This window comes from Amphibalanus amphitrite, unplaced genomic scaffold, assembly GCF_019059575.1.
Source record: "Amphibalanus amphitrite isolate SeventyFive unplaced genomic scaffold, NRLGWU_Aamphi_draft 001835F_arrow, whole genome shotgun sequence".
Classification (NCBI taxonomy): domain Eukaryota; kingdom Metazoa; phylum Arthropoda; class Thecostraca; order Balanomorpha; family Balanidae; genus Amphibalanus; species Amphibalanus amphitrite.
Genome location: NW_024883328.1, coordinates 36,392 through 60,776, shown reverse-complemented (window position 1 = coordinate 60,776; position 24,385 = coordinate 36,392). Strand labels below are relative to the sequence as shown.

Below are 24,385 nucleotides of genomic sequence, written 5' to 3'. Positions count from 1 at the left end.
GAACGCTCTAAACGTCGTTTCACGGAATTATTGCGTCATTTACTTCGAGCAGTTTTTTTGTTTTTTATTTCAGGCCTGCGTTCATTCAAAAACGGCGCGGATGCTACATATGCTGCTATTGCGAAAGAACAGTCATATTAGCAGTCGGAGTTGCTTGCAGTGGTTCGGCACGCGTTATTCAGGACGCACGTGTGCGATTTTGCTCTTAGGCTTATTAGATATTAGATCTTAAGCGATTGTTGTTGCGTGGCTACTGGCTAGCTTTCCCAGTACTTTCTCGAAATTATCATTCTCGGTATTCTCTTTTTGGCGCTCATCGTTGTGAATTTCTGCTGAATTCTGGCGGCGGCGGTGCTGCGCCGCGCTCGGTCCGCGTCGGTTTAGTGTCGGCCATTTTCCCACCTGGAAAATCGTGATTTGAACAAACCGGTAAGGTTCTCTGTTCTCTCCTTACTGTTACGTCTCTGTTTTGTTAATTTGCTTCTTTCTCCATCAAAAGTTTCCTTCATACTCGTTTCTTGGGTGTGCCTCCTGTGAGATCTCGTTTTTTCAACCCTCTTCTTGCGTTTGGCACGCTTTTTTTCGGCGCATTTCCAACCATCCACATTCTCTAAACATGGCCCCTCCCCTGTCCCGCCCCCGCCCTCCCCTGACCCGCCCCCTCCTCGAAGATTCCTCTCCGGGCTCGCCTGGTCGAGGCTGGGAGCCGCTAGATGACGTGCCTGACGGGCAGTCGTTTATCATCCTGACTAGTCCTGATCGGTCCCTCCAGGGTCTGTCACCGTTTCGAATCAAACGAGAACTCGACACCTTAATCGGCCCGGTTGTCACCGCAAAGGTAGTCCGATCGGGATCTCTTCTAATCCGGGTTAAAAACAAGGCTCAGGCCTCGCTGGCCCTTTCGATCCAGACTTTCCTCGGCAACGAAGTCGCCGCCAGCCCTGCCACCAAACTGAACTCGGTGGCCGGCACTGTATTTGCCCCATCACTGAAAAACATGGACGAGACGGAGCTCCTACACGAACTGCGGCCGCAGGGGGTCACCCTCGTCACTCGACTCCGCTCGCGTGGCCCCGCCCCAAACCCGAGGATCAAAATCCACTTTCTGGGCCTTACCTGCCCACCGGCTATATACGCGGGATATGAAATCTTGGAGGTCAGGGAATGGGAGCCCAGCCCCCGCCTCTGCCGACAGTGCGGCAGCTTCGGCCACAACCAGACGACCTGCAGGTCAAAGCGACTGAACTGCCTGAAGTGTGGCACATCCGGCCACAAGGTCGATGAGTGCGACCGGGATCTCTACAGGTGCGGCCACTGTGGTGGCCCGCATCCAGCCTGGGATCGGATGTGCCCCGCATGGGAGTACCAAAAAAATAAGCTCAAAGCCAAGCTGGCGCCACCACCCCCGCCCCCACCGTTCCCGCCGAGTTCCTACTCGGAGTCAGGTGCCTCTGAATATCCGGCGCTCTCGCCCTCTCCACGCAGGGCCTCACTCACGGACACCGTACCGAGTCGCGAAAACCCGCCGGTCCAGAGTCGCACCCCGAAAGCCCCTGTCCGTCGACAGCTGAGCGCGCCCGAGGCTGTGGAGACCCCCGCGTCTGAGCCGGAGCGGGTGACTGAATCGCCCCTCAGCCCGGACGGAAAGCAGACGGAGATGTCGGCCGGTCCTCCGGCTGTCACCCCGGGACAGGCGCAGTGCGACCGCGGCGACGACGAATCGGTTCCAAACAGCACCGGCAACATGGTGATGGAGTCATGGGTCGACAGTATCGTGGACACAGGGGCGGACTCAGACGTTTCTGACACAGAGACCGTCTCTACTATCGTGGGTCCGGTGGCCTCTCCGCCCGCTGACTTAGAGACGGATGAGGCCGCCCCAGCGGCGAGCCAGCATGTAAACGCAGACACTCAGCATCCGCGAGCCACGACACGCGCCCCGTCCCCAACCCCGTCAGAGGGGATGAAGACCAGAGCCGCAGCGGCGGCTGCTCGTGAAAAATCTGTTTAACACTCAACACACATAAAACATGCATCGATCTGATGAATTCGTCCTCCAGTGGAACACTTCCTCTCTAGTGAGCCACTGGGGCGAATTCAAAAACTATATATTAAATAAAAAACCGTTGATAGCCGCCATTCAGGAGACCCATTTTCTGGACTCAGATTCCTCTAATTACAACTTTAACATACGTGGATATACTTTATATACAAATAACGTAAATGAAAAACCCCGCCGAGGCGGCTCGGCCCTTTATATTGCTAATAACCTCTTGCACCACGAAATTCAGCTCCGCACCACGCTTAACGCGGTCGCAGCTCAAGTCAAAATAGCGCAACATGACCTTGCCATCCTTTCCCTGTACCTTTCCCCAAGCCACCGCTTTTCCTCCTCTGAACTCCGCCAATTGTTTGTCCAGCTTCCCCACCCCTGCCTAATACTAGGAGATTTTAATGCCCACCACAGATCCTGGGGCTCAACAACGAACAACGCGCGCGGAACACTAATTGATAAGATAATGGATTCACTTGATCTCATTTGCATTAACAACCGCACACCCACTTTCACCAGAAGCAACCAAGGTCAAGTCATACACTCCGTCATCGACTTGGCCTTCACAGACACTAACACCGCGACACTTTTACTCAACACGTCGGAGATGATACATTGTTTAGCGACCATTATCCCATTCACTATCAACTTAATGTCCCTTCAGGACAAGCCAATTTTACATTTCTTCCTCGTTGGAACTTTAAGAAAGCTGATTGGGCCTCCTTTCAAAAACATATAGATGAACACACTCCCACCCCTCCCCCTGACATCAACACCTTTTTAAACGTGATTCTCGCTGCTGCTCACCAAAATATTCCCCATACCCACCCCCCACGTGAAAACAAAGCTGCCCCTTGGTGGAACGCTGACTGCAATCGAGCTGTAGCTCTGCGGAAGCGTGCCTTACGAGTCTTTAACAAATGTATTTGCGATTACCATGAAAATGCCCTCCGGAAGGCCCGATATGATGCTTCACAAATAATACTTAAAGCAAAGCAAGAAGGATGGCACTCCTTCTCTAACAGCTTTAATAGATTTACTCCCCTTTCTAAAATCTGGTCGCTAATTAGAGTTTTTTCGACAAGGCGCAGCACAACTTACAAAATTCCTCATCTCTACATTAACAACACCCACTACACCACTCCCCTTCAAGTTGCGACACAATTCGCCCAACATTACGCACGAATATCTTCTGCTCAACAATACACACAAGTACAACATGACAGCTTTAACACAACACTCGACACCCTCTCCTTCGACTCAGCAAATACTGAAAATTATAACAAGCACTTTGACTTGTTCGAACTTAGACACGCCATATCTCGATGTGGTGAAACGTCGGTAGGGCCGGATCAGATAGCCTATCCTTTCTTCAAAAACCTTTCTGAATCCGGCCTTGAAAACCTTTTGATAGTAATCAATAATCTATGGGAAAACAATTTGTACCCCGAGAGCTGGAGAAACAGTACCATCGTCCCCATCCTTAAACCCTCCAAACCACCCTCCTCCCCCTCTAGTTATAGACCTATATCCCTAACCAGTTGCGCTGCTAAATTGACAGAACATATGGTCAATGGACGGATTAGGGCATATCTAGAAGGTAACTACCTCCTCTCTCCACATCAAACAGGATTTAGGTCCGGCCGCTCCACGGCAGACAATATAGTCCACCTCATTGATGACATCCAGAAGGGCTTCCAAAATGACATGTATACATTTGCAGTTTTCATTGATTTTCAAAACGCCTTTGATAAAGTAAATAAACAAGCCCTTCTGATCAAACTTCATAAGACAGGTATTCGCGGCCACATGGCCCATTATATCTCTAATTTCCTCAAAGATAGAACATTTAACGTACGATGCGGTAACACATTTTCTCCCAATCTTAATCAGGATCACGGCCTCCCTCAGGGCAGTGTCCTCTCCCCAACCCTTTTCCTTATTATGATTAACGACCTTTTTCAAAACCCACCTAGTAGCCTTAAGCATTCTATTTTCGCCGATGATGTGGCCATTTGGGTAACGCGAAGAAACATTGACTCGGCTTTTGCCTCCGTTCAAAACGCAATGGAGGATATTCATAGCTGGTGCGATAAATGGGGCCTAGTCTTGTCGCCCAGCAAAACAGTAGCACTTATATTCTCCCATAAGTCCCGTTTTAAATTTGATACCGAACTTAAAGTAAAGAACCAAACTATCAAATATGTTAAAACGTTCAAATACCTCGGCATCACACTAGATAGTAGACTCTCCTTTAAACATCACTTTGAAGACGTTAAAATGCGTTGCACTAGGCGCCTCAACATACTTAAGTGTATAGCAGGAAAGGATTGGGGTGCTGATCGCAGCACCCTCCTTAACCTATACACTTCCCTAATCCGTCCTATCCTGGATTACAACAGTTTTCTATTTGATGATATAGCTTCTAATCAGATCGAATCACTTCAAGTTATACAAAATAAGGCCCTGCGTATAGTTACAGGAGCCCAATGCACCACAAATATCAAGGCTCTCCACGCAGAATGTAATATTCCTCTTCTCTCTCACCGCCGTAAACTCCAACTCCTTCGCTTCTATGCGCGCACTTTCTTGTCCCCTTATTCGCCTTCGCACCGCATTGTCTCCAATCGATATACGGACGACCCTCCCACAACGGCCCAACTCAAATACCCGATAATCGCCTATCGCATAGAAAGGACACTCAGTGATTTCCAGTTGGATTTTCCATCTATTTTTCATCGGCCACCCATCTCTTCTTTCTTTCTGCCAGCCATAGAGAATATTGCATTCCTGTACGCAGAGGCAAAATCAAAAGTCACAAAAGAAGAAAGCATTCAACTTTTCTATGAGCATAAAGAAGAACATAAAGACTATGCATACATATATACAGATGGTTCAGTTTGTGACGGGAGGACGGCAGCCGCTGTCACATCTGACCATCATAACAAAACAAGTAGGCTACACGACGACCATAGCATATTTAGTGCTGAGTTGATAGCCATTCACTCAGCACTCAAATATGTCTCATCGAAAAACATAGAAAAGGCTGTGATCTGCACAGACTCAGCTTCATCGGTAAAGGCAATAGCTCACAGAAAAATGGAAAAAAACGAAATCGTTTATAAAATAAAAAAGATGATTATTGGCTTTACCGATGAAAACAAACACGTCATTCTCCTGTGGATTCCGTCCCACGTTGGAATACAGGGGAATGAAAAAGCGGACAAGCTAGCCAAAGAAGGTCTTCATCTCCCACCTCGAAATCATCTCGCTCTCCCCCTTCCGGATTTTCTGTCTTCGCTCTTCCGTGCCTTCCAGAGATACCGCCAGAAATGCTGGATAGATGATCATACACCACATCTCTTCTCCATTAAACCGAAACTTTGCCATTTCTACTCTTCCCATCAAAACACAAGGATCAAAGAGAGAGTCCTAGCCAGGCTCCGGCTCGGCCACACACAACTCACCCACAACTACATCCTGGACAGAGCACCTCCACCCATATGTCACCACTGCCGCGACCACCCACGCTACACCATCTCACACTTCCTCCTCCACTGCCCACACCTACACCAACACCGCAGACATATAGTACAATACATTAACACACATGGACTCTCTCTCGACCTTCCGACTCTCCTGGGCGACACTCATCCGGATATCCACGACCTTCTGTTCGTCTTTCTCGCCGACGCTCGGATCATCAAGAGCCTTTAGCGTGTTAGGGCCGCGGCTGCCGCCCCTAAAACGCTAATCAGAGCCCTCGTCTCCCGGCTCACCCCCAAACTCACACATTAATTAATCGCGGTTACAGGGCTTTTTCCCTCGCGCCGTTTTGGCTTAGGTGCGAGGTTTTTGCCCTTTGCGTTAGGCGTCGGGTTTTTTATTATTTAGGACTTTTTCTCCCGACCATTACACCCCACAACAAGGCCCCGCCGGGGGGCTGGAGCCTAGAAGGTCTTATACCTTCTGTCAGTGCGATGAAAGCTTCCCGGCTCCATTACACTGACACCAGCTCACAAGTGTTCATGTCTATTATGTATTGTTAATAAAAGTCATTCCCACTGTTGTGTTTGCGACTCCAGACATCTCGGCTCTTTGGCTATACACGTAAGTACCTCCCTTAGCTTTGATTCCACATTAAGATAGGATCCCACGTTGTTTTTGCTACCGGGTTCACATAAACCGGTTTAACGTAAGACTTGCTGCCCGGCGAAAATTGCCGGAGTAACTGCCCCCTGCTCGGGTATGGCACTAGGCCGACCGAGCAAAAAAAAAAAAAAAAAAAAAAAAAGTCATATTAGCCACGGTGACTATAAATAACTATAAATAATATTAGCTTGCCTATTAGTTGATTGCAAAAGGGGATTCTTTTACAGAGGGAATTTGGGGGTTGGTCAAGGTGCCTATCCTCCTATATTTTCATAATGCCATATATTTATTTATGCCTTCCACAATTCAATTGTTCTGAAGACACTTTCTCAATTTCAAAATTTGAGAGTGCTGAAGTACCTACCTAACCTATATGGCATAGTGCCATTTGGCCAATGTCCTCAATCCAAATCACTAGAAATGTGCCACTTATTTGTATGCCATGCATGTCCTACTTGGTTTAACATCTCATGCAAACAGTCAGGTGTCAAATATCCATACCAGTGGAAGATAAACATGACACTTTGTCGTTTTCAGGCTGCATTTGAACCATTCCACTTTTCATCAAAGGCTACATAAATAAGATCAAAGAAGCATAATCTGAAGCATGCATTGTAGTTTGATTTATGTTGCAATATTATGAGATCATTTATCAAATGGTACACACAGTGTAGGCAACGTCACTAGTTCACTGTTCTACTGGTACCATCAATAATTGTGGAAATGGCTTCATACTGGGTGATTTTAGTCATTGTTTTGGTCCATGTCGTGCTGTATGTAACGGACACAGTGCTCAAGGTAAGCCAGCTTGATGCTTAATTTTCTTTATTGTATGCAAATCCCTTCACCTTGGAGATGCTGATGGGTTCCATTGCAATGGCAGTTCGATGGTTTCATTTGAAGAACAGATACTTTGTTTTGCTATATTTTATCATTGAAAATCCAGAGGTGCACTTAGCATCTATTAATTAAGATAAAAGCTTGATGGATTGAAATCACTCTGTAACTGTACACTTTGTCAACAACTGATCTTACTGGTAGCCTCTAGTTCACAGCAACTCCAGCTACTGGTGAGCAGTCCCCCGTTTTCAGTCCTGCCCGCCCCCGATTTCAGTCCTCCCCGCCCCCGTTTTCAGTCCTGCCCGCCCCCGATTTCAGTCCTGCCCGCCCCCGATTTCAGTCCTGCCTGCACCTGCCGTACCTGAACCTGCTGGAGGCCTCCGGCGTCACGGTCCGTCCGCTGCAGCTCAAGTGGAGTACTCGCGCGCTGAACCGGCCGTTCCAGCGGTGGGGCGGCGGCGGCGGCCGGCTGGCGCGGCTCTGGTTCTCTGCCGGGGTGTGGGTCACCTGCGCGCTGCTGGTGCCCTCCGTGCTGCTGCTGCTGCACACGGTACACTCGCTGCTGAGACCGGCGGCCGCCGAGGGAGCGGCGGCCACCGCGGCGCCGCCCGCCTTCGTACTGGAGCCCGTGGTGAGTGGGGCGGGGAGCAGGAGAGAGCGGGAGAGAGGAACCGGAGTCCGGAGGGAGCTGGCAGGGAGGGTGGTGTCGGAAGCAATCCAAGCATCGAAAAAATGGGACATATTTCGAGAAAATGCAGCACACCGTTGACTGTCCGCAGTTTTATGGCATATAAAGACAACGGTCGCCATGTTTCACCATGGTTCGCCATGGTCGATGTTTCACTGTACCGTTTCGCCCTGTCTCCGGCCTAACGCTAACGGTGCTGCGGTGCATCACCCCGCCGTACTCTCTGACGCCCCCTGTCCCCCGTCCGTCAGCTGCCGGGCGTGAACCTGCCGGCCGAGGACGTGCCCTACTATGTCATCACCCTGCTGGTGTGCAGCGTCTACCACGAGTGCGGACACGCCGTGGCCGCCGTCCGGTGAGCGCCGTCATTGATAGCGGTGCGGGAGAGCCTTTGTTAGGTCCGCCCTAACAGGTCCGTCAGCCCTGTCTAGTGTCTAGTCTACCGATTAATGCCGCCCCCTTACCCCGAACTCGGCAGACGAGTCCATTTTATGTTCCGGGTCGAAGAATGAAAAAAAAACATCTGCACGGCCTCTCTAGGCCTCTAGGAAGCGACGAAAGGGGCATTTCCACAGATAACTAATTTTTATATCGGTGGCTGTTTTATAGGAAGAGAGGTCAGAGTAACGATATTTACCTTATTCAGCGTCATTAAAAAGTGTTGCGTCGTTTTGCGTCCTCACTGACCGCCTGTCCCCGGTGGTAAATCCCCCACGACGCGCTGTCGGCTCCCGTCAGTCATTCCCTCACGCCCCCCCCCTCCCGTTCGCTCCGTCAGTGAGCAGGTGCGTGTGTTCGGCTCCGGCCTGCTGCTGGTGCTCGTGCTGCCGGCCGCGTTCGTGGACGTCTGCTCGGAGGCGCTCTCCGCGCTGCCGCCGCTCCGCCGACTGCGCGTGCTCTGCGCCGGCGTCTGGCACAACGTGGTGCTGTGCGCGGCGGCGGCCGCCCTGCTGGCCGCTCTGCCGCTGCTCACCGCGCCCCTGTACAGGGTGGGGCAGGGCGCTGTGGTCTACAGCGTCTATCAGGTCAGTATAGCACAGGACGGAGGCGTCTACAGCGTCTATCAGGTCAGTATCGGGCAGGGCGGAGGCGTCTACAGCGTCTATCAGGTCAGTATAGGACAGGACGGAGGCGTCTACAGCGTCTATCAGGTCAGTAGCTGGTCAGGGTTAACACATGACAGCTCTCTGCAACACCCAGGCGTCCTCGACTTCGATGTCAGTTAAATCTGTTGAAGGATTGACGTACCATAAAATACGCAAAGTTTACACCATTATCTTTCTCACATGTATTGCACTTTGACCAGGTATTCAAGGCACACACAGCTGTATAACAACTATAAATACTGACTTCAAGCTAAAACACTCGCACTGTCTCTGTGCGTCTCTGATCACTGCACGCACCCTCTCTACTCCCTCTCTGCACGCACCCGCCCTTACCCCTCTCTGTCTGTTGGTGACGTTCCCGGCCGTGTTTGCAGGACTCTCCGCTGCACGGCGCCACCGGTCTGTCGGCCGGCGACCTGGTGACGGCCGTGAACGAGTGCCCGGTCCGCTCGCGGCGCGACTGGCTCTCCTGTCTGGCGCGCGCAGCCTCCGAGCCGCAGACGGGCTACTGCGTCTCCACCGACCTAAGCGCCACCTACGACGAGACCATACACCACCGTAAGTAACGGGATAGGCCGACGAGACCACACAATATTGTAAGCACCAGGATAGGCGGACGACACCACACAATATCGTAAGTACTAGAGAACATACATCATTGTGAGCACCGCGACAATCACACCTCGTGCTTTCGATATTGTTACACATGTGGGTGACAGGTAGGAGATTTGGACCATTTTTTAGCATTGTAAATGGGAAATGAGCGGACATATAGCACATGCTTAATTACGCAACTTCATGCCGTGGGAATGACGTTGAAGAGAGGGAACAACACCTTTCACCATTTAAATTCCAAATATCTCGCTGCGTAAGAGTAACTGAGAGTGAGCATCTGAATATCAGCATCGTTAAACGAACGACCGAGAACTGCGTCTTTCAGTTAGTCACATCAATGGGAACAAATATCAGCGCTTTGCCCTGATTTGTTTTTGGTGAGGGTGCTCAGCAACTGACGCTCTTCAGCAACCTCAGCATCTGACGATCCCCCCCCCCATTCCAGCGTACGCGCGGGACGACACGGGCCTGGTGGAGTGCTGCGACGCCTCCAACAGCAGCTCGCACCTGTGTTTCGAGTTTGTCGGCGACGACGGCACGCCCGACTGGACGGCGCCGCCGGTCTCGTGTCTGCCGGCGCGCGCCGTGCTCGACTCCGGCCCGGCGCGCTGCCAGACCACGGCCTCGTGCGGCGAGCCGGCGCGCTGTTTCCGTCCGGCGCTGGAGCCGGCCGTACGGCTGCTCTCGCTGCGGCGGCGCGCCGGACCGGCCGTGCTGTTCCTGGGCGCGCCGGGCACGGTGTTCGCGGATGCGGCGGTGTCTGACCACGAGCCGCGCTGGTGGCCGCTGCCGGCCGCCGCGCCGCGCCGCCTCCAGACGCTGGCGCACTACGTGCTCTCCTTCTCCGCGGCGCTGGCCGTGCTGAACGTGGTGCCCTGCTTCGCGCTGGACGGCCAGTGGATCTGGGCGGCGCTGCTGGAGGCCGCGCTCGGCGGCCGCGTCTCCCGCCGGAGGAGAGCCACCATCGAGCGCGTCGGGGTGCTGGCCGGCTCGGCGCTGCTGGCCGCCAACGTGGTGCTCGGGCTGCGCAGCGTCTTCAGGGCGGCCTGAGCTCAGCGGAACCACGAGTCCTTGTGGTGCTTTCTGAGAAGAACTCGTTGAAGCGTTGTTACAGTTATACTCTGGGTGCTTCCTCGTCGCAATAAGTGATGGCAGGGCAAACTATGCACTGTCATTTCGCCAGGCACCAATCGGGTGGCAAAGCTGATTATGCTTCAATGATGCACTGTGGCCCTTCGGCATTTATACTCATAACGCACTTTATGGGCGTGATTCCCTGCTTCCTCCTGTCAATTATCATAACCTCTGCTGTGATGGGTGATATAGAAGTGATCTCATATTTGAAATAGGGCGCTTGTCAATGCACTTTCGTTGATTGGAATGCTTCAGGCAGCTGTTGGCTAATGTCCAGTCCCGCTTCTAATGTCGAGGGCAGGCGCTTGGAGATCGCTATTTGTTAGATAGCCTTCTAGCCGCTGTTAGGATTGCCAGTTCATTCCGACTGCCGATCGGTGACCCGTCATAGTCCCGTACCGACACCACCGGTTATGCCAGTGCACTCTGTCAAACATGACACTCGGCTCCGCGAGCCGACGTTTTAGCTCTTCAACTGGGAGTCCCCGCGGGTAATGTGCATTGTGCATGCGCTGGCATGTACGGTTGTTAGTGCGTAGTGTGCAGTGTGCGTACAGTGGATGATATCCGTGCATTGTTACATAAAGCACAAATATAATATTTGTGAATGTATATTTTTGAGTCACTCTGCTTCAATTCCTGGTTTTGTGGGGATATGGCGGGTATTTACCCATCGACCTCCGCGCGACTGCGAGCGACATAGTTATTGGGCGACTGGCGCCGTCATGGCGATTGAGAGTTGATACTAAACTGCAAGACATCCATAACCTGACTCACCAAAGTAGATTCAAGTAGTAGATGAACAGGAGCAACAGTTGAGCTGGCTGCTAAAAACTTGTCAGGATGATGCAAGATTCATTGCTTGCTGGAGCTCTTTGAATGTCTTTTTGCCACGAGCTAAATGCTGTTTGATGAGCGCCTGCAATAAAACAACAGGTCTGCCAGTTTCCTCATCACCTTCAGCAATAGTTAAGGTGACTTTAGCCTATTTGACTGCAATAAGCACAGTGTAAGCATTGAGCACACTCCTCCCACATTTTGTTTTGCTGACAATTGGAGAATGAATCAATGCAAGGTAATCACATCCCTGGTTACAGAGATGCTTTCTGTTAGCTTTACCTTGAACATACTTAAGTTCAATATTTCAGTACAACATATTGTGGATTAGTAATGGTGCATCGTGGCTCACCTCATCCTGAACAGACCGATGCAGCTCAAACTCTTCTCGGACCCATGCCTTCATTGTGGCCCTGTCCTGTTCTGGGACTGATTTGATGGATCTCAGAATGGACCTGTAGAGAGTCAGGACTTCCTGCCGCAGCATGAACTGAAAATAAAAGATGGATCCTAAATGAGGTGATAGAACTGCAAATTTGGAACCTGCTAGCATAACAATATGATAAATAGGTACCAAATAATCTAGCCAGCTTTCCAAGAGGCCAAACAGCACATTTAATTTTCAATGTTTCAAACAGTCAGGACGAAATTGAGGGCATACTCATGCAGACTTTGTGCTGAAAACGTAAGCCAGATATCCTGAGGCAAATCAATGGTGCATTACAATATTAGGTGATCTAACGACATACCTTTTTCAAGCTCATTGCATTGTTGATTGACCTCATTTTTGGGTTAGATACTTGATAAAAAAAGAAAATGCTCCGGTCTGCCTCTGTAAGACTTTGACTTCAGGTTCAGGCACCACTTCACATCTTTTCACCCCTCGGTCTCTTGTGCATTTTACATCAATCGATGTAGATTCAGTAGCCAAGACGTTATTACCATTTACCAGCTCAAGCTCAGGTCAATTACTGTCAGGTTAAGTACTTTTTAGCTTATTTTCATCGAAAATACATCCCCACTCGTCTCCAAACAGCGCAATAATCAAAACAACACTGCGCAACTAATCGACAATAGAGCGCCAGAAATGTGACACCCATAATTACCCAAGAGTATTAAAAATAGTTTATTTGACAAGGTGTCCCAACTTTCTACAAGAGTAGCGCTAAACACATTACAATGAAAATATAAACACTAAAATTATAAATAAAAATCAATATTACCTGAGGCCGACCAGACGTGATGCACCCATTTCATACAACACGCCGCTGCCTGTGGGTGGTAGGTACTCGACCCCGTCAGGTCTGACTTCTGAGACGGGTTGTTAGCCCACCAGGGATGTCAGGTGAGGTCACAGGTCGGGTCAGGACCCAGGTTTGAGGTCGGGACACAGGTAAGGTCATGACAGGTCAGGTCAGGGACACAGATCGGGTCAGGACCCAGGTTTGAGGTCGGGACCCAGTAAACATGACGACGTCGGCCCGACGTCGGGCCGAGGCTCGGCCCGACGTCGGCCCAACGTCGGTTCAACCTCGGCCCGACATCGGCTGGACGTCGGATATGCCCGCATGTTCCGACGTCCACCCGAAGTCCAGCCGACGTCGAGCCGACGTCGGGCCGAGATCGTTTGCCGAGGTTGACGAGATCGTTTGTCGTTGGACCGACGGGGCCGACGTCGGCATGTTTATTGGGACAACGCGCCAAAAATATCATCCGGCGGCGGGATTCGAGCCCCCCAGTCGCCGACGTCGGCATGTTTACTGGGACAACACGCCAAAAGCATCAGCCGGCGATGGGATTCGAACCCCGTGTCATTCGAACGCATGGTTAGTGCGCTAACCACTGCACCACGCAGCCAGCTAATGAATTAGGTCTGTTTTGTTGGGTTATGCCCCTTCGGTCTGACAAGACCATTTCAGAGCCGGAAGGGTCATAGGATGGAGACATTGGTCTTCTTGGCGAGCACCCTGGGTCCAGTTCATATAGAGTCCCTGGTCCCATTGCTGTTACGTGACACTTATTGGAAAGGGCGACCCCACAATGGATTCATATAGCCACTCTTACACACCTGCACCAACGTTGCCCAAAGTGTCCCTTTGATAAGTGGCACTTTGGCAAAGTGACACTTGCCGACTGGCCTTTCTATATGAACTGGGCCCGGCCCTGGTGAGTTGCCGGGGCTGAGCCTGACCAAAGTATAGGCCGAGCAGCCCCCAAGCACTCACCGCACCCGGCTACGGGCGAGCTCGGCTTACGGGCAATCCCAAATGGGATAAAGTTTCCCGTCCAGTCCGGATCAGGGGGTTGCGGCGTGGAGGAGAGGAAGATTTGAGTTTCCTGAGGATATTTTGAATACAGAAGCTCTTTATGAAACATGAAACATGTATTTTGTATTATTTTAACGGTCAAAACAGCGACCGATGTCGGACCGACGTCGCCCCGACGTCGGCCCGACGTCGGCTAGACCTCAGCAATTGATCTCGGTCCGACGTCGGCCCGACGTCGGCTGGACCTCGGCTGGACGTCGGAACATGCGGGCATATCCGACATCCAGCCGACGTCGTGCCGAGGTTGGACCGACGTCGGGCCGACGTCGGCATGCCGATGCCGAGTTGCCGACGTCACCCCGACGTCGGCCGACGTCGGGCCGACGTCGGCATGTTTACTGGGGACCCAGGTCAGGTCAGGGACACTCGAGTCATGAGTCAGGTTTGAGGTCGGGACACAGGTCACAAGTCAGGTCAGAGTGAGGTCACAGGTCGGGCCAGAGTCAGGTCAGAGTGAGTTCACAGGTCGGGCCATGAGTCAGGTCAGAGTGAGGGCACAGGTCAGGTCAGGATTCAGGGCAGAGGAGAGAGCGAAGGTCAGCGGTCAGGTCCATGGTGTTTTGGTGAGGTCATAGGTCAGGTCAGTGAGGTCAGATGTCAGGTCAGAGGAGAGGATTCAGGTCCCAGTAAGGCCGCGATCGATAAGACATTCACAGATGACGCGGGCGATGCAGGTATTTATTGTGTTGATCAAGCAAGAACATCCCGATAGGAGAAAAAGTAATATTTTGCGTTCGTAACGATTCGAAGCCATAATTTGCTGACGAAGAGTTTTAACAGTTGCCGCCGAAACTTCTTTCTCACAAAATGAAAACTGAAAATATTGCAAAGGCAAAACGGAAAAAGGCAAATAACGATTTGAGATTTGCGAGTCAAAGCCTGCGTCCATTCAGTGTTCCGCGGCAGGTGCCTCGTGACATTATCGCCCTGAACTCACCCACTAGCTAGCCTCAGACTGACCGCTGTCCGCGCCGCCGTCCCTCTCCCCCTCTGCACCCTCTCCTCCCGCCCCCTCCCCCGCCCCGCCGGCCGCTCCGTCCGACACCGTCTGCACGGTGGCCCTCTGGTCAAACGACACTCTCCGCTGCACCGAGTCGGCGCTCCGCAGCCCGGAGCGCAGCGAGCTCGGCTGGGAGGCGGCTGGCGAGCCGCCGCCTCCGCCCTCCGCGGCCGGGTCGGCCGGTGAGCTCCCGCCGGCCGCCGGGGGTGCCGCGGTCTGCGGGGGCGCCGCGGTCTGCTCCCCTGGTGTCGGAGGCTCCGCTCTCCCCCGACTCTCCAGGCAGGGCGCGGCGCTGGCGCGGCGCCGCTCCGCCTCCGCCCGCCGGGCGCTCGGGTCGATGAAGCCCTCGCTCTTGGCGTGCTGTCGCTGAGCTGCCGGCGCCGGGAGGTGGTGCTCCGGCTGAGGCCGGTCCGGTATCGCCGGCGCCGCCCCGCTCCCCTCACTGCCTGCAGCCGGACTCCGGTCCTCAGCGATAGCCGCCTCGCTGCACGGATCGCGGCGCTGCGCGGCGGTGGGCCGGCGGCGCCAGATGTCAGCGATCTCCCCGCCGCCCGACAGACCGTCCCCTGTCGACCGGCCCGGGGTCACCGCCGCACCCCCCTCGCTGCGGGCGGCGCAGGGCGGCAGGGCCGCCGGCGCGGTCCGGGCGTCCCCGGAGGGGGTGGAGCGGGAGGCCCTGGCCGGCCGGCCGCGCGCCGTGATCGGTCGCTGCGGCCGACCGCAGGCGTTACCACTGGGCGGGTGGCCGGGACCGTCCTCCCGCAGCGGCACACAGCGCTGGTCGGACTCTGAGCAGACCAGCTCTGGGGAGAGGCAGCTGGGCTCCGGGGATAGCAGCTCCGAGGAGCGCTGCCGTAACTCAGCGGACGTCGGCCCGTCATGGCGCTGCTCCGGCTCCGCCGCCCCCGGCGAGTGGATGATGTCCGCCAGCAGCCGCTCCAGCCGGCTGTCCTTGATGTTGGTGAACGGGTCGGGCGGCTCGGGCTGGCGCGCGCCCCGGGACGCCGAGCTGACCCGCGACCGGCTCCGGCCGTCCTCCGAGAGCGACTCCCAGCAGCCGAGCTCGGCGTCCTCCAGGGCGTCGCGGAACGCCTCCGACGTCAGCGCCTCCTCCATCAGCTTCTTCCTATCCACCTCCATCATGCGCCGCTCGATGTCGAACACGGCCTTCATCTCGTGGATGCGCCGCATCCCGGCCCGTTCGTGCTGCGCCAGCTCCTCCTGTCGTTCGTCCAGCTCCTGGAGCGCCTCCTGAACCCTCCGCTCCTCCTTCTCCTGACGCTCGACACGCTCCACCAGGAACTGCCACTCCTCCTGGAGTCTCCTCCTCTCTTCCCGGATCCGCTGACACTCCTCCTCGATCACGGCATTGATGATTTTCTCCTCCTGCTCGCGGAGTTCGTTGCGCTGGAGGATCTGGAGTCCCTCTGTCACCCACCACTCCTCCAGCTGCTCCAGGTGGCGGCGCGTCCCCTCCAGCCGGATCCGGTCCTCCTCCAGTTTCTCGCCCTCCTCCTCCAGACGCTGTCTCTGCTCCTCGATCAGCGCCCGCTCCCGCAGCAGGCTCTTACCGCCCGGTGAGCGCCTCCTCTTCTTGCGGCGTCTCTTCTTGAGGCGCGCGCGCCGCTGCACCTTCTCAGCGGAGAGCTGTCCCTCGGAGGGAGGCGTGACCAGCTCCAGCGCGAAGGCGGCGTACGTATCCTCAGCGTTGACGATGCTGCCCTTCCGGGCGCCGTGTACCGGGATCCTCTGGCCGCGCAGCGTGAACTCCGGCTCGATGAAGCAGTGCCGGTAGACGATCCTCCTACCGAACTGGTCCTGCGTCTCCCGCTGGCAGCGCGCCATGTCGAACGCGCGCCGGCCGCCGGGCGAGGTGACCGGCCGGCGGCGGCTGCGCGGCCGGCGGCGGGCAGACGCCGAGCGTGCCGCCGGCTGCGCAGAGCCCCGCGAGTGAGAGCACGACTCGGCGCCGCCGGCGCGGGCCGGGCTGCGGTCGCTGTGCGCGCTCTTGTCGCGCGACCAGTGCGCCTCGCCGGGCGGCGGCCGGCCCGTCTTCTCATACAGGGTGCGGTCCCAGTCGTTGTAGAGGTACGAGGAGGAGCGCCGGTCGGTGGGCGCCGACTCGTCCTTCACTATCTTCACTCCGCGACTGGCCGCCGACTGTGTGCCGCGCGGCGGGGCGGACGCTGCGCCCTCCCGCTGCTCCCGCTCCGGGGAGGGCGGCGCAGCTGTCGGAGTGAACACTCCCGACTCCTGGGTGTTGAGAGTGACGCCGGGAGCCTGTCCGGTAGCCGGCTCCGCTGAACCGGCTCCCGAGGAGTCCAGAGGCTCCTGTTTCACCACCGGCTCCTCCTTTACAGCAGTCTCTGTCGACTCGCTGGTCTCGCTCTTAGTCGTGCTGTCCTGTGCGGGAGGCTCGGCGGGGTCTGGCGCCGGCCGGGTGGCTCCCGAGTCCCCTGCCTTCACCGCGCCAGAGCCGGAGCCTGTGACACTGCTCCGGGCCATCATATCTTTCAGACTGGCGCCGGCAGCGGCGCTCAGCGACGACAGCCGCTCGGAGAGGCCCGACGGCAGGTCGGCGGCCGACCCGCCGCCGCGCGACGCCGAGCCCCGCGCCGCCGCCGCCGACCCCACCCGCGGGACGGCGGCCGGCTCCGGCGGCGGCTCCGCGGGCTCCGGCTGCGGCTCCGGCTCCGGGGCGGTGTCAGCCGGAGCCGGCGGGTCGGCCGGCGGGGCTGGGCCCGACTGTGAGGGTGTCTGCTGAACGGACGCCTTGCTCACCACCGCAGTACCATCCCCCACGCCGTCAGGGCTGGATGGGTCAGTGGGGTTTTCGGCCGCCGGAACAGCAGATTTATCCTCTTCCGGTTTGGCGGCGTTTCCATTGGAGGCGTCCGGTTTCGATGAGGATATTGTTGGTTTTGAGGCCGATTCGTTTGGACTATCCTCGCTTTCAGCTGCCATTTTGATTCAAAGCAAACGATAATAAAAAGTAACAAAATGAGCGACCCTCTATTTACATGGCATTTTTAAGATAACATACCACTTATTCCTTATTAAAGAGTGAATCAATGTCGTAGATTATCAAAGAAAATGCGAACATTTTGGCCGGCGCAAATGTCTACGTAAATTTAACGGTGATGCTGCACTGAAATTTGACTTTTTTACAATAATTTGTTACATGTTTTTAAAAAGCAGCACACCTCGACTAATTTAGAGCTGAGAAGGTAAGTAAGTTTCATTGATTTTTAAAGTCGACATACGCCAGGGTATTCCACAAGACACCTCTGAAGGAAAGAGCCCGAAATACAAATGGTCCAAAAGTGTTCAAATCCGACAAGCGAAATCTGTGGCATTCAGAAATCGTTACAAGTACCTATATTCATAAGCACACCGCATAACACTAGCAATAATAGATACTTAACCAATGCAAAATGTTTGGTATAAAAACACCGATATAAGGCGTCCCCGAAACGGTTGATGCCAACAAAATCGGCATCATCGTAGCATATTGCACTCTACTGAACCCATCACTGAATAAGTGTATATTGTTATATACCACCTAACCAATATATGTGTAAATCCCCGTATTGCACTGTTATAATACCCCGTCATATCAGCTATAATACCCGCCAACGCACCGCTAAAACGCCAAGTCGGCTCACTAACACAGCCGGTTACAGTGTGGCTCGTAGCCACACACACCGCACAGCCAAAGTTATATATATATATATATATATATATATATATATATATATATATATATATATATATATATATATATATATATATATATATATATATATATATATATATATATATATATATATATATATATATATATATATATATATATATATATATATATATATATATATATATATATATATATATATATATATATATATATATATATATATATATATATATATATATATATATATATATATATATATATATATATATATAGCACTTCCCACTACTCCCTGTTCAACGAACAGTAACAACTACTCCACAGCCACAGTCTGAGTCCCGTACCCCGTCCCTCGGGTTACCTCCACTGCGCCTCACACCGCTCACATGTGCGCCCCGCCCCGCCCCCTCCAGGCCTCGCCGTCCCCGCTACTGAGCGCCTCCCAGGCGGCGCGCGCGGCTCCCGCGCGGGTGAACCCCACTACCCGCGAGTCGGGGGTCAGCTGAGCGCCGCGCGCCGCCGTCAGCTGACGGACGCGCGCCTCCACGGCCGTCGGCTCCGGGCCGCCGGAGGGCAGGGTGTCCAGGTTACAGGCGACCTCGACCCGGCCCTGGTGGGCGAACGCCATCGCCTGAACACCTGGTTCGGAGGGGAAGGAAGGTGGGCGGTCAGACCCAGTGGCGTTCAATTGAGTAAATCAGTACCTCTTGAGTGACTTAGGCACCAAACATAAAACAACTGAGGAATTGTAGTTCGTCCCTCAGCTGTCCCTCTGTCCCTCCCCTGGCATCCCTCCGGGCGCGGCGGCCCTCCGGCCCTGCCTGTCCCTCACCTGGCATCCCGCCGGGCGCTGGGGCCCTCCGTCCCTCCCTGACCCTCAACTGGCATCCCTCCGGGCGCGGCGGCCCTCCGTCCCTCTCTGTCCCTCATCTGGCATCCCTCTGGGCGCGGCGGCCCTCCGTCCCTCCCTGTCCCTCACCTGGCATCCCCCTAGTGTGGCGGCCCTCCGTCCCTCCCTTGTCCCTCACCTGGCATCCCGCCGGGCGCTGTGGCCCTCCGTCCCTCCCTGTCCCTCACCTGGTCACCCTCCTAGTGTGGGGCCCTCCGTCCCTCTCTGTCCCTCACCTGGCATCCCTCTGGGCGTGGCGGCCCTCCGTCCCTCCCTGTCCCTCACCTGCCTCTGGCCCTCGCTGTCCCTCACCTGACATCCCTCCTAGTGTGGCGGCCCTCCGTCCCTCCCCTGTCCCTCACCTGGCATCCCGCCGGGCGCGGTGGCCCTCCGTCCCTCCCCTGTCCCTCCCCTGGCCTCCCTCCTAGTGTTACGGCCCTCCGTCCCTCCCTGTCCCTCACCTGGCATCCCTCCGGGCGCTGAGGCCCTCCGTCCCTCGCTGTCCCTCACCTGGCCACCCTCCTAATGTGGCGGCCCTCCGTCCGTCCCTCCCTGTCCCTCACCTGGCCTCCCTCCGGGCGCTGCGGCCCTCCGTCCCTCCCTGTCCCTCACCTGGCATCCCTCCTAGTGTGGCGGCCCTCCGTCCGTCCCTCCCTGTCCCTCACCTGGCATCCCTCCTAGTGTGTCGGCCCTCCGTCCGGCCCTCGCTGTCCCTCACCTGGCATCCCTCGGGGCGCGGTGGCCCTCAGTTCGGCAGCCACCTCCCTGCCCACCGACAGGTCGTCAGTGTCCAGCGTAACGTTGTAGTTGGTCATGTACGGAATGGCGCCAATTCCTGGTGGGAAATGACGCGCATCAGGAGAAATACAGAGAGCGAATCAACACGCACTAATTGCGCCAATTCCTGGCGGGAAACAACGCACTTCAGGGCCCATACAAACAGCGGATTAACACAAATTGATGGCGCCAATTCCTGGCGGGAAACGGCACACATCAGGTCACAGACAGGTTATAGTGGAAATACACAAACCACGGCAATACAAGATCGACGTCATGGATTGATCACATGGACGGTCGACAGCTAGCCATGACATGCCTACACAATATACACACAGGCAAAGAAACTCCATACATACGTGCCTCCGAAAGACACATTATTTGTAGTAGTGAACTGATTGATAAAGCCAATTGGGGTCATTGACATTTCATGATCATTTTATTGAACTCGGAGCCTCACCGCTGACAGGTTGAGCTCGCTTGTTGAGACACCCCCCCCTCCCCCTCAACTAAACGGGAGACCCCAGTCAGCCCAGCCGCGGGTCGGGTAGAGCCCCCCCCCCGCTGACCTGTGACCCCCAGCCGCGGGTCGGGCGTCCCTCTGTCGATCTCCTCGGTGACTGGCCGCCGCTGGAACCAGCCCACCTGTCTGCGGCGGAGCGGCAGCGAGCGGCGGAGAGGGTCCGCCTCGCCGAACCAGAAACAGGACGTGCCGGGCACCAGGGCGGTCAGCTGGTCACCGACCGCTGGAACAAACAGAAACACTGTCACAAACAGACAGACCGTACCGGGCACCAGGGCAGTCAGTTGATCACCGACCGCTGGAACAAACACACTTTTACAAACACAAATACTGTCACAACCAATTTCACAAACACTGTCACAGACACAGACAGCAACCAGCCCGAACCAGGGCAGTCAGCTACTCCAAGTGCTCTCATAAACAGAAACATCCGTTAGGAACAGAAATACCGGTCTAACTGCTGCCGCTTTACACACTAAGAGACCGGCCCTCAGTGCAGCCCAGCCGGTCCTATCCCTCCGCTCACCACGGGCCAGCCGGGCGCAGTCCTCCAGTGTGACGTCCTCGCTCAGCGGGTGGAAGGGCACCAGGTCCACGACGCCCAGACACGGGTGGTTGCCGGCGTGGTGCCGCAGGTCCACCAGCTCACAGGCCTCGCGGCAGAGCGACAGCACGCCGGCGCCTGCGGAAAAGGCAGCGGGGTGAGCGGAGTGGGAGGGACAGCAGTGTAGGCGAATGGGTGGGTGAAGTGAAACAATGAATGTAAACAGAAGAAACACTGGAATCGAAATGAAAACAGCAGAATGAAACAACATGGTTGTCTAGAATGTCTAGCTGATAAGTTATTAGACGCTTATTATCACAAAACGGAAAAAGTGGCGGATGCCCGGTGTACCATCCGTAACAAGAGTAGTTGAACGATCCGGGGATCCCCGTGTCGCCCCGACCTACCGAGCGTGGCCAGCGGGCCGGCCACCGTGTACACGGTCCGGTCGTAGTCGGTGTCCGAGAACACGCTCAGCACGGTGACGGGCGCGCGCAGGCCGGCCCGCTCCGTCAGCCGGCGCGCCGCCGCGCCCTCCCACAGCGGCGAGCCGGCGGCGGCTCGCAGCGGAGCGGCCGCCAGCCGCGCCACGGCGCCCGGCCGGCGACCGCTGGAGACGTTCACCAGGCAGGCGGCCAGCGGCAGCCCCGACGGCGGCACCATGGCGCTGCGGGGCCACGGGGGACGTGGGGACAGTTAGAGTTCATGGGAACAATGAATAAGCATGAAATAATATTATATAACAGGATAATTTATAATTACTATATAATTTAGTTTCTGCACAAATTTGAAGCATTTATATTTCATTTGATGAGCTTGAATTTTATCTGTTATGACTCCATACTATCAAAGCCATATGTAATTAAACTATTGTTGGAACAACTATTGTTGAAGCATTTAATAATGAACATAGGTATAATAAATCAGACATTTGTGCATCAACTTCATAGAGGAGAGGGGTTTAATTCATTTTTGGCATTGCTGCAACTTCAGATATGTCCTTTTGAATGTTGACAACAATTAACTTTCCACAGCTCATCTTTCATCTCCCAGGTTTGTCCTAGAAACACACAAAAATCAAAACATGGATTTTATTGATAAGGTATTATAGGTATAAATGATAAGAATAAGAGTTTAATAAAATACCATTAATTTGAAGGTGTAAAACTTAAAAGTGACCATAAAAACTTTGTTGCCTGTGCTTAATTTATGTCTTTAAAAAATGTCAACACATAATGTCCAATCTATGCCCTGCTTCAGAGGCACACTGCACTGCAAGGCGACTCCTCAGGCTTTTCGTGCTATTATACTTCTGGAGTAGGTACTAGGGACCAAGGTAAATCTCAACCAGGGCTGCGGAGTCGGAGTCGGAGTCGGTCGGAGTCGACAGTTGTGACCGGAGTCGGAGTCAGAGTCGGAGTCGATTTTAGAAACCTGAGCCGGAGTCGGAGTCGGAGTCACCGAAAATCTGTCGACTCCGCAGCACTGCTAGGTCTACGGAGTCGGAGTCGGGAGTTGGAGTCGGTCGGAGTCGACAATTCTGCCCGGAGTCGGAGTCGGAGTCGGAGCTGGTTTTTGAAAGCCGGAGTCGGAGTCGGAGTCGGAGTCGCCGAAAATCCATCGACTCCGCAGCCCTGATCTCAACAAACTTGGACGCACATTAAGAAGCCTGATGTTTCCATGAAAACCGAGTGTGATAGCCCTGTAATAGCCTGCTGTAAAAAGGGGCTCAGGTCAATATTACCAATTATTATAAACAAGAGGCAGGCCAATGTTAAAACTGAAAAAATAAATGGCATTTATCGCATTTGCCCTGGGTAATAGGTATCTAACCACACCACCAACACCAGATACCAGCACTCACTCACATTATGATAGCCTGATGTTGAAATGAATTATGATGCCACGGTACATAGAGAACTATAATGCCTTGAATCCCGAAAGGTTGAAGCAGCCAAGAAGCAACATTGTTCTGTTGTTCTATACATACCTACCCTGGAAGCAACAGCTATTTTATCGCACTAGGTCGAATAAAAATAGAGCAAAGAATACGGGCTTACCATGAGCACGCTCAAATATAAAGTCCATGGTCATCTGTTCGTAAATGAATTCATAATGCTGAATAGGCCAATGAAAGCTGCTATCACCATCCCAAAAGCTTTGGTTGCCATAGCAATTACTAGATGAAATTACAAGTGAACTGTAATATCTACAAATGAACAAAATATTTTGAATCATCTGCGCTGGTATACGCATTCTACACTCACCCTTGGTCTCGTTGACGGCGTGGTTCGCGTGGTTTTATAGATTAGTAGACTTTTTGCAGTTTCCCTTAAGTGCTAGGGTGTTTTTTACGGGATATTCTGTTCCCGTCCTGTTCAGCATTTCTTTTTTTTATCAAAAATAGCCTTGTCTTTGCGTGAAATTGAATTCTGGTGGATTTAGTCTCGACAGCTTTTCGTCTCATTCGTCTCACTCTGCCCGAGCGGCTTCCCACTATTAAAGCAAGATTCCACGGTGAGTCTGCTTTCCCTCCTCTTCACGTCTTCATTTTTTGTTGACTACTCTTTGGCAAGACTTGTAATTTCCTCACAAGATTATCTCGCTTTTTGGTGTCGTTCTCTCCAGCTATGCCAGCCATGTTCTCCAAGGCGGTTACCGCTACTGACGAAGGTCAGTTCCTTCCCACTGGACCTGCTTACCTCCTCGTGAGATTTAAGGAAAAAAACCAAAGCTTTCGGAACTTCAGCCCTTACAAAATTCGAGATGAGCTCCTGGACGTGATCCATTATGCAGCTGCTAAGGTTTCTGCACTTCGAAGCGGCTCTCTGCTTGTCAAAACGAGGGACATGTACCAGACCGAGGCTCTGCTAGCCTGGAGGTCATTCAGGGGGGAGGACATCTCTGTGATTCCAGCAGACCGCCTAAACCAGGTGGAGGGGATGGTCTATGCCCCTGAGCTCTCAATGGAGTCTCCTCAAACCATACTTGAGGAAAGCCGTGACCAGGGTGTCACAAGTGTCACACGCCTCCCTTCAAAAAATTCCAGACCGAACCCACTGCTCAAGGTGAGGTTTTCGGCCACACAGCTGCCTGAACACCTTTATGCAGTGTACATGCGCTATGAAGTCAGGCCATCTCACCAGCTGCCTCGGCGCTGTGGCAAGTGCCAGCGTTATGGACACGGACAAGGCACATGTAGGTCT

At 53.9% G+C, this 24,385-nt stretch overlaps 3 protein-coding genes and 1 long non-coding RNA gene across 4 annotated transcripts; 1 reads left to right on the top strand and 3 right to left on the bottom strand.

Moving 5' to 3' along the window:
- The first annotated feature begins 6,370 nt into the window (after positions 1-6,370).
- Positions 6,371-11,209, top strand: LOC122375414 (membrane-bound transcription factor site-2 protease-like). The gene is made up of 7 exons (XM_043354790.1): positions 6,371-6,455; positions 6,743-7,003; positions 7,386-7,676; positions 7,985-8,088; positions 8,512-8,758; positions 9,214-9,397; positions 9,900-11,209. The coding sequence occupies exons 2-7, from the start codon at positions 6,929-6,931 to the stop codon at positions 10,502-10,504; spliced, it is 1,506 nt and encodes a 501-aa protein (XP_043210725.1). The 5' UTR covers positions 6,371-6,455; positions 6,743-6,928; the 3' UTR covers positions 10,505-11,209.
- On the bottom strand, positions 9,236-13,087 carry LOC122375416. The gene is made up of 4 exons (XR_006255388.1): positions 12,175-13,087; positions 11,778-11,915; positions 11,366-11,507; positions 9,236-9,374 (listed from the first exon to the last, which is right to left on the bottom strand). It is a non-coding gene; the product is annotated as an uncharacterized LOC122375416 (long non-coding RNA).
- A 1,605-nt stretch (positions 13,088-14,692) lies between these two features.
- LOC122375420 (golgin subfamily A member 6-like protein 2) lies at positions 14,693-17,385 on the bottom strand. The gene is made up of 2 exons (XM_043354796.1): positions 15,025-17,385; positions 14,693-14,892 (listed from the first exon to the last, which is right to left on the bottom strand). The coding sequence occupies exons 1-2, from the start codon at positions 17,258-17,260 to the stop codon at positions 14,693-14,695; spliced, it is 2,436 nt and encodes an 811-aa protein (XP_043210731.1). The 5' UTR covers positions 17,261-17,385.
- Positions 17,386-18,728: 1,343 nt separating this feature from the next.
- Positions 18,729-23,203, bottom strand: LOC122375413 (glutamate formimidoyltransferase-like). Its single transcript, XM_043354789.1, has 6 exons — positions 23,048-23,203; positions 21,587-21,846; positions 21,162-21,317; positions 20,682-20,858; positions 20,054-20,170; positions 18,729-19,085 (listed from the first exon to the last, which is right to left on the bottom strand). Exons 2-6 carry the CDS (start codon positions 21,840-21,842, stop codon positions 18,829-18,831), a joined length of 963 nt encoding a protein of 320 aa, XP_043210724.1. The 5' UTR covers positions 21,843-21,846; positions 23,048-23,203; the 3' UTR covers positions 18,729-18,828.
- Between the last annotated feature and the right edge of the window lie 1,182 nt (positions 23,204-24,385).

Excerpts from the sequence above, each read along its gene's own strand:
- LOC122375414 (XM_043354790.1), top strand. The coding sequence starts at position 6,929 with ATGGCTTCATACTGGGTGATTTTAGTCATTGTTTTGGTCCATGTCGTG. Across the intron at positions 7,004-7,385 it reads TAACGGACACAGTGCTCAAG|TCCTGCCTGCACCTGCCGTA; the intron begins GTAAGCCAGCTT and ends CCCCGATTTCAG. Across the intron at positions 7,677-7,984 it reads CCTTCGTACTGGAGCCCGTG|CTGCCGGGCGTGAACCTGCC; the intron begins GTGAGTGGGGCG and ends CCCGTCCGTCAG.
- LOC122375420 (XM_043354796.1), bottom strand. The coding sequence starts at position 17,260 with ATGATGGCCCGGAGCAGTGTCACAGGCTCCGGCTCTGGCGCGGTGAAG. Across the intron at positions 14,893-15,024 it reads CGCCGCGCCCTGCCTGGAGA|CCGCCTCCCAGCCGAGCTCG; the intron begins GTCGGGGGAGAG and ends GCGGCTCGCCAG.
- LOC122375413 (XM_043354789.1), bottom strand. The coding sequence starts at position 21,842 with ATGGTGCCGCCGTCGGGGCTGCCGCTGGCCGCCTGCCTGGTGAACGTC. Across the intron at positions 20,859-21,161 it reads CTGCGCCCGGCTGGCCCGTG|CGGTCGGTGACCAGCTGACC; the intron begins GTGAGCGGAGGG and ends TGTTTGTTCCAG. Across the intron at positions 20,171-20,681 it reads CCCGCGGCTGGGGGTCACAG|GAATTGGCGCCATTCCGTAC; the intron begins GTCAGCGGGGGG and ends ATTTCCCACCAG.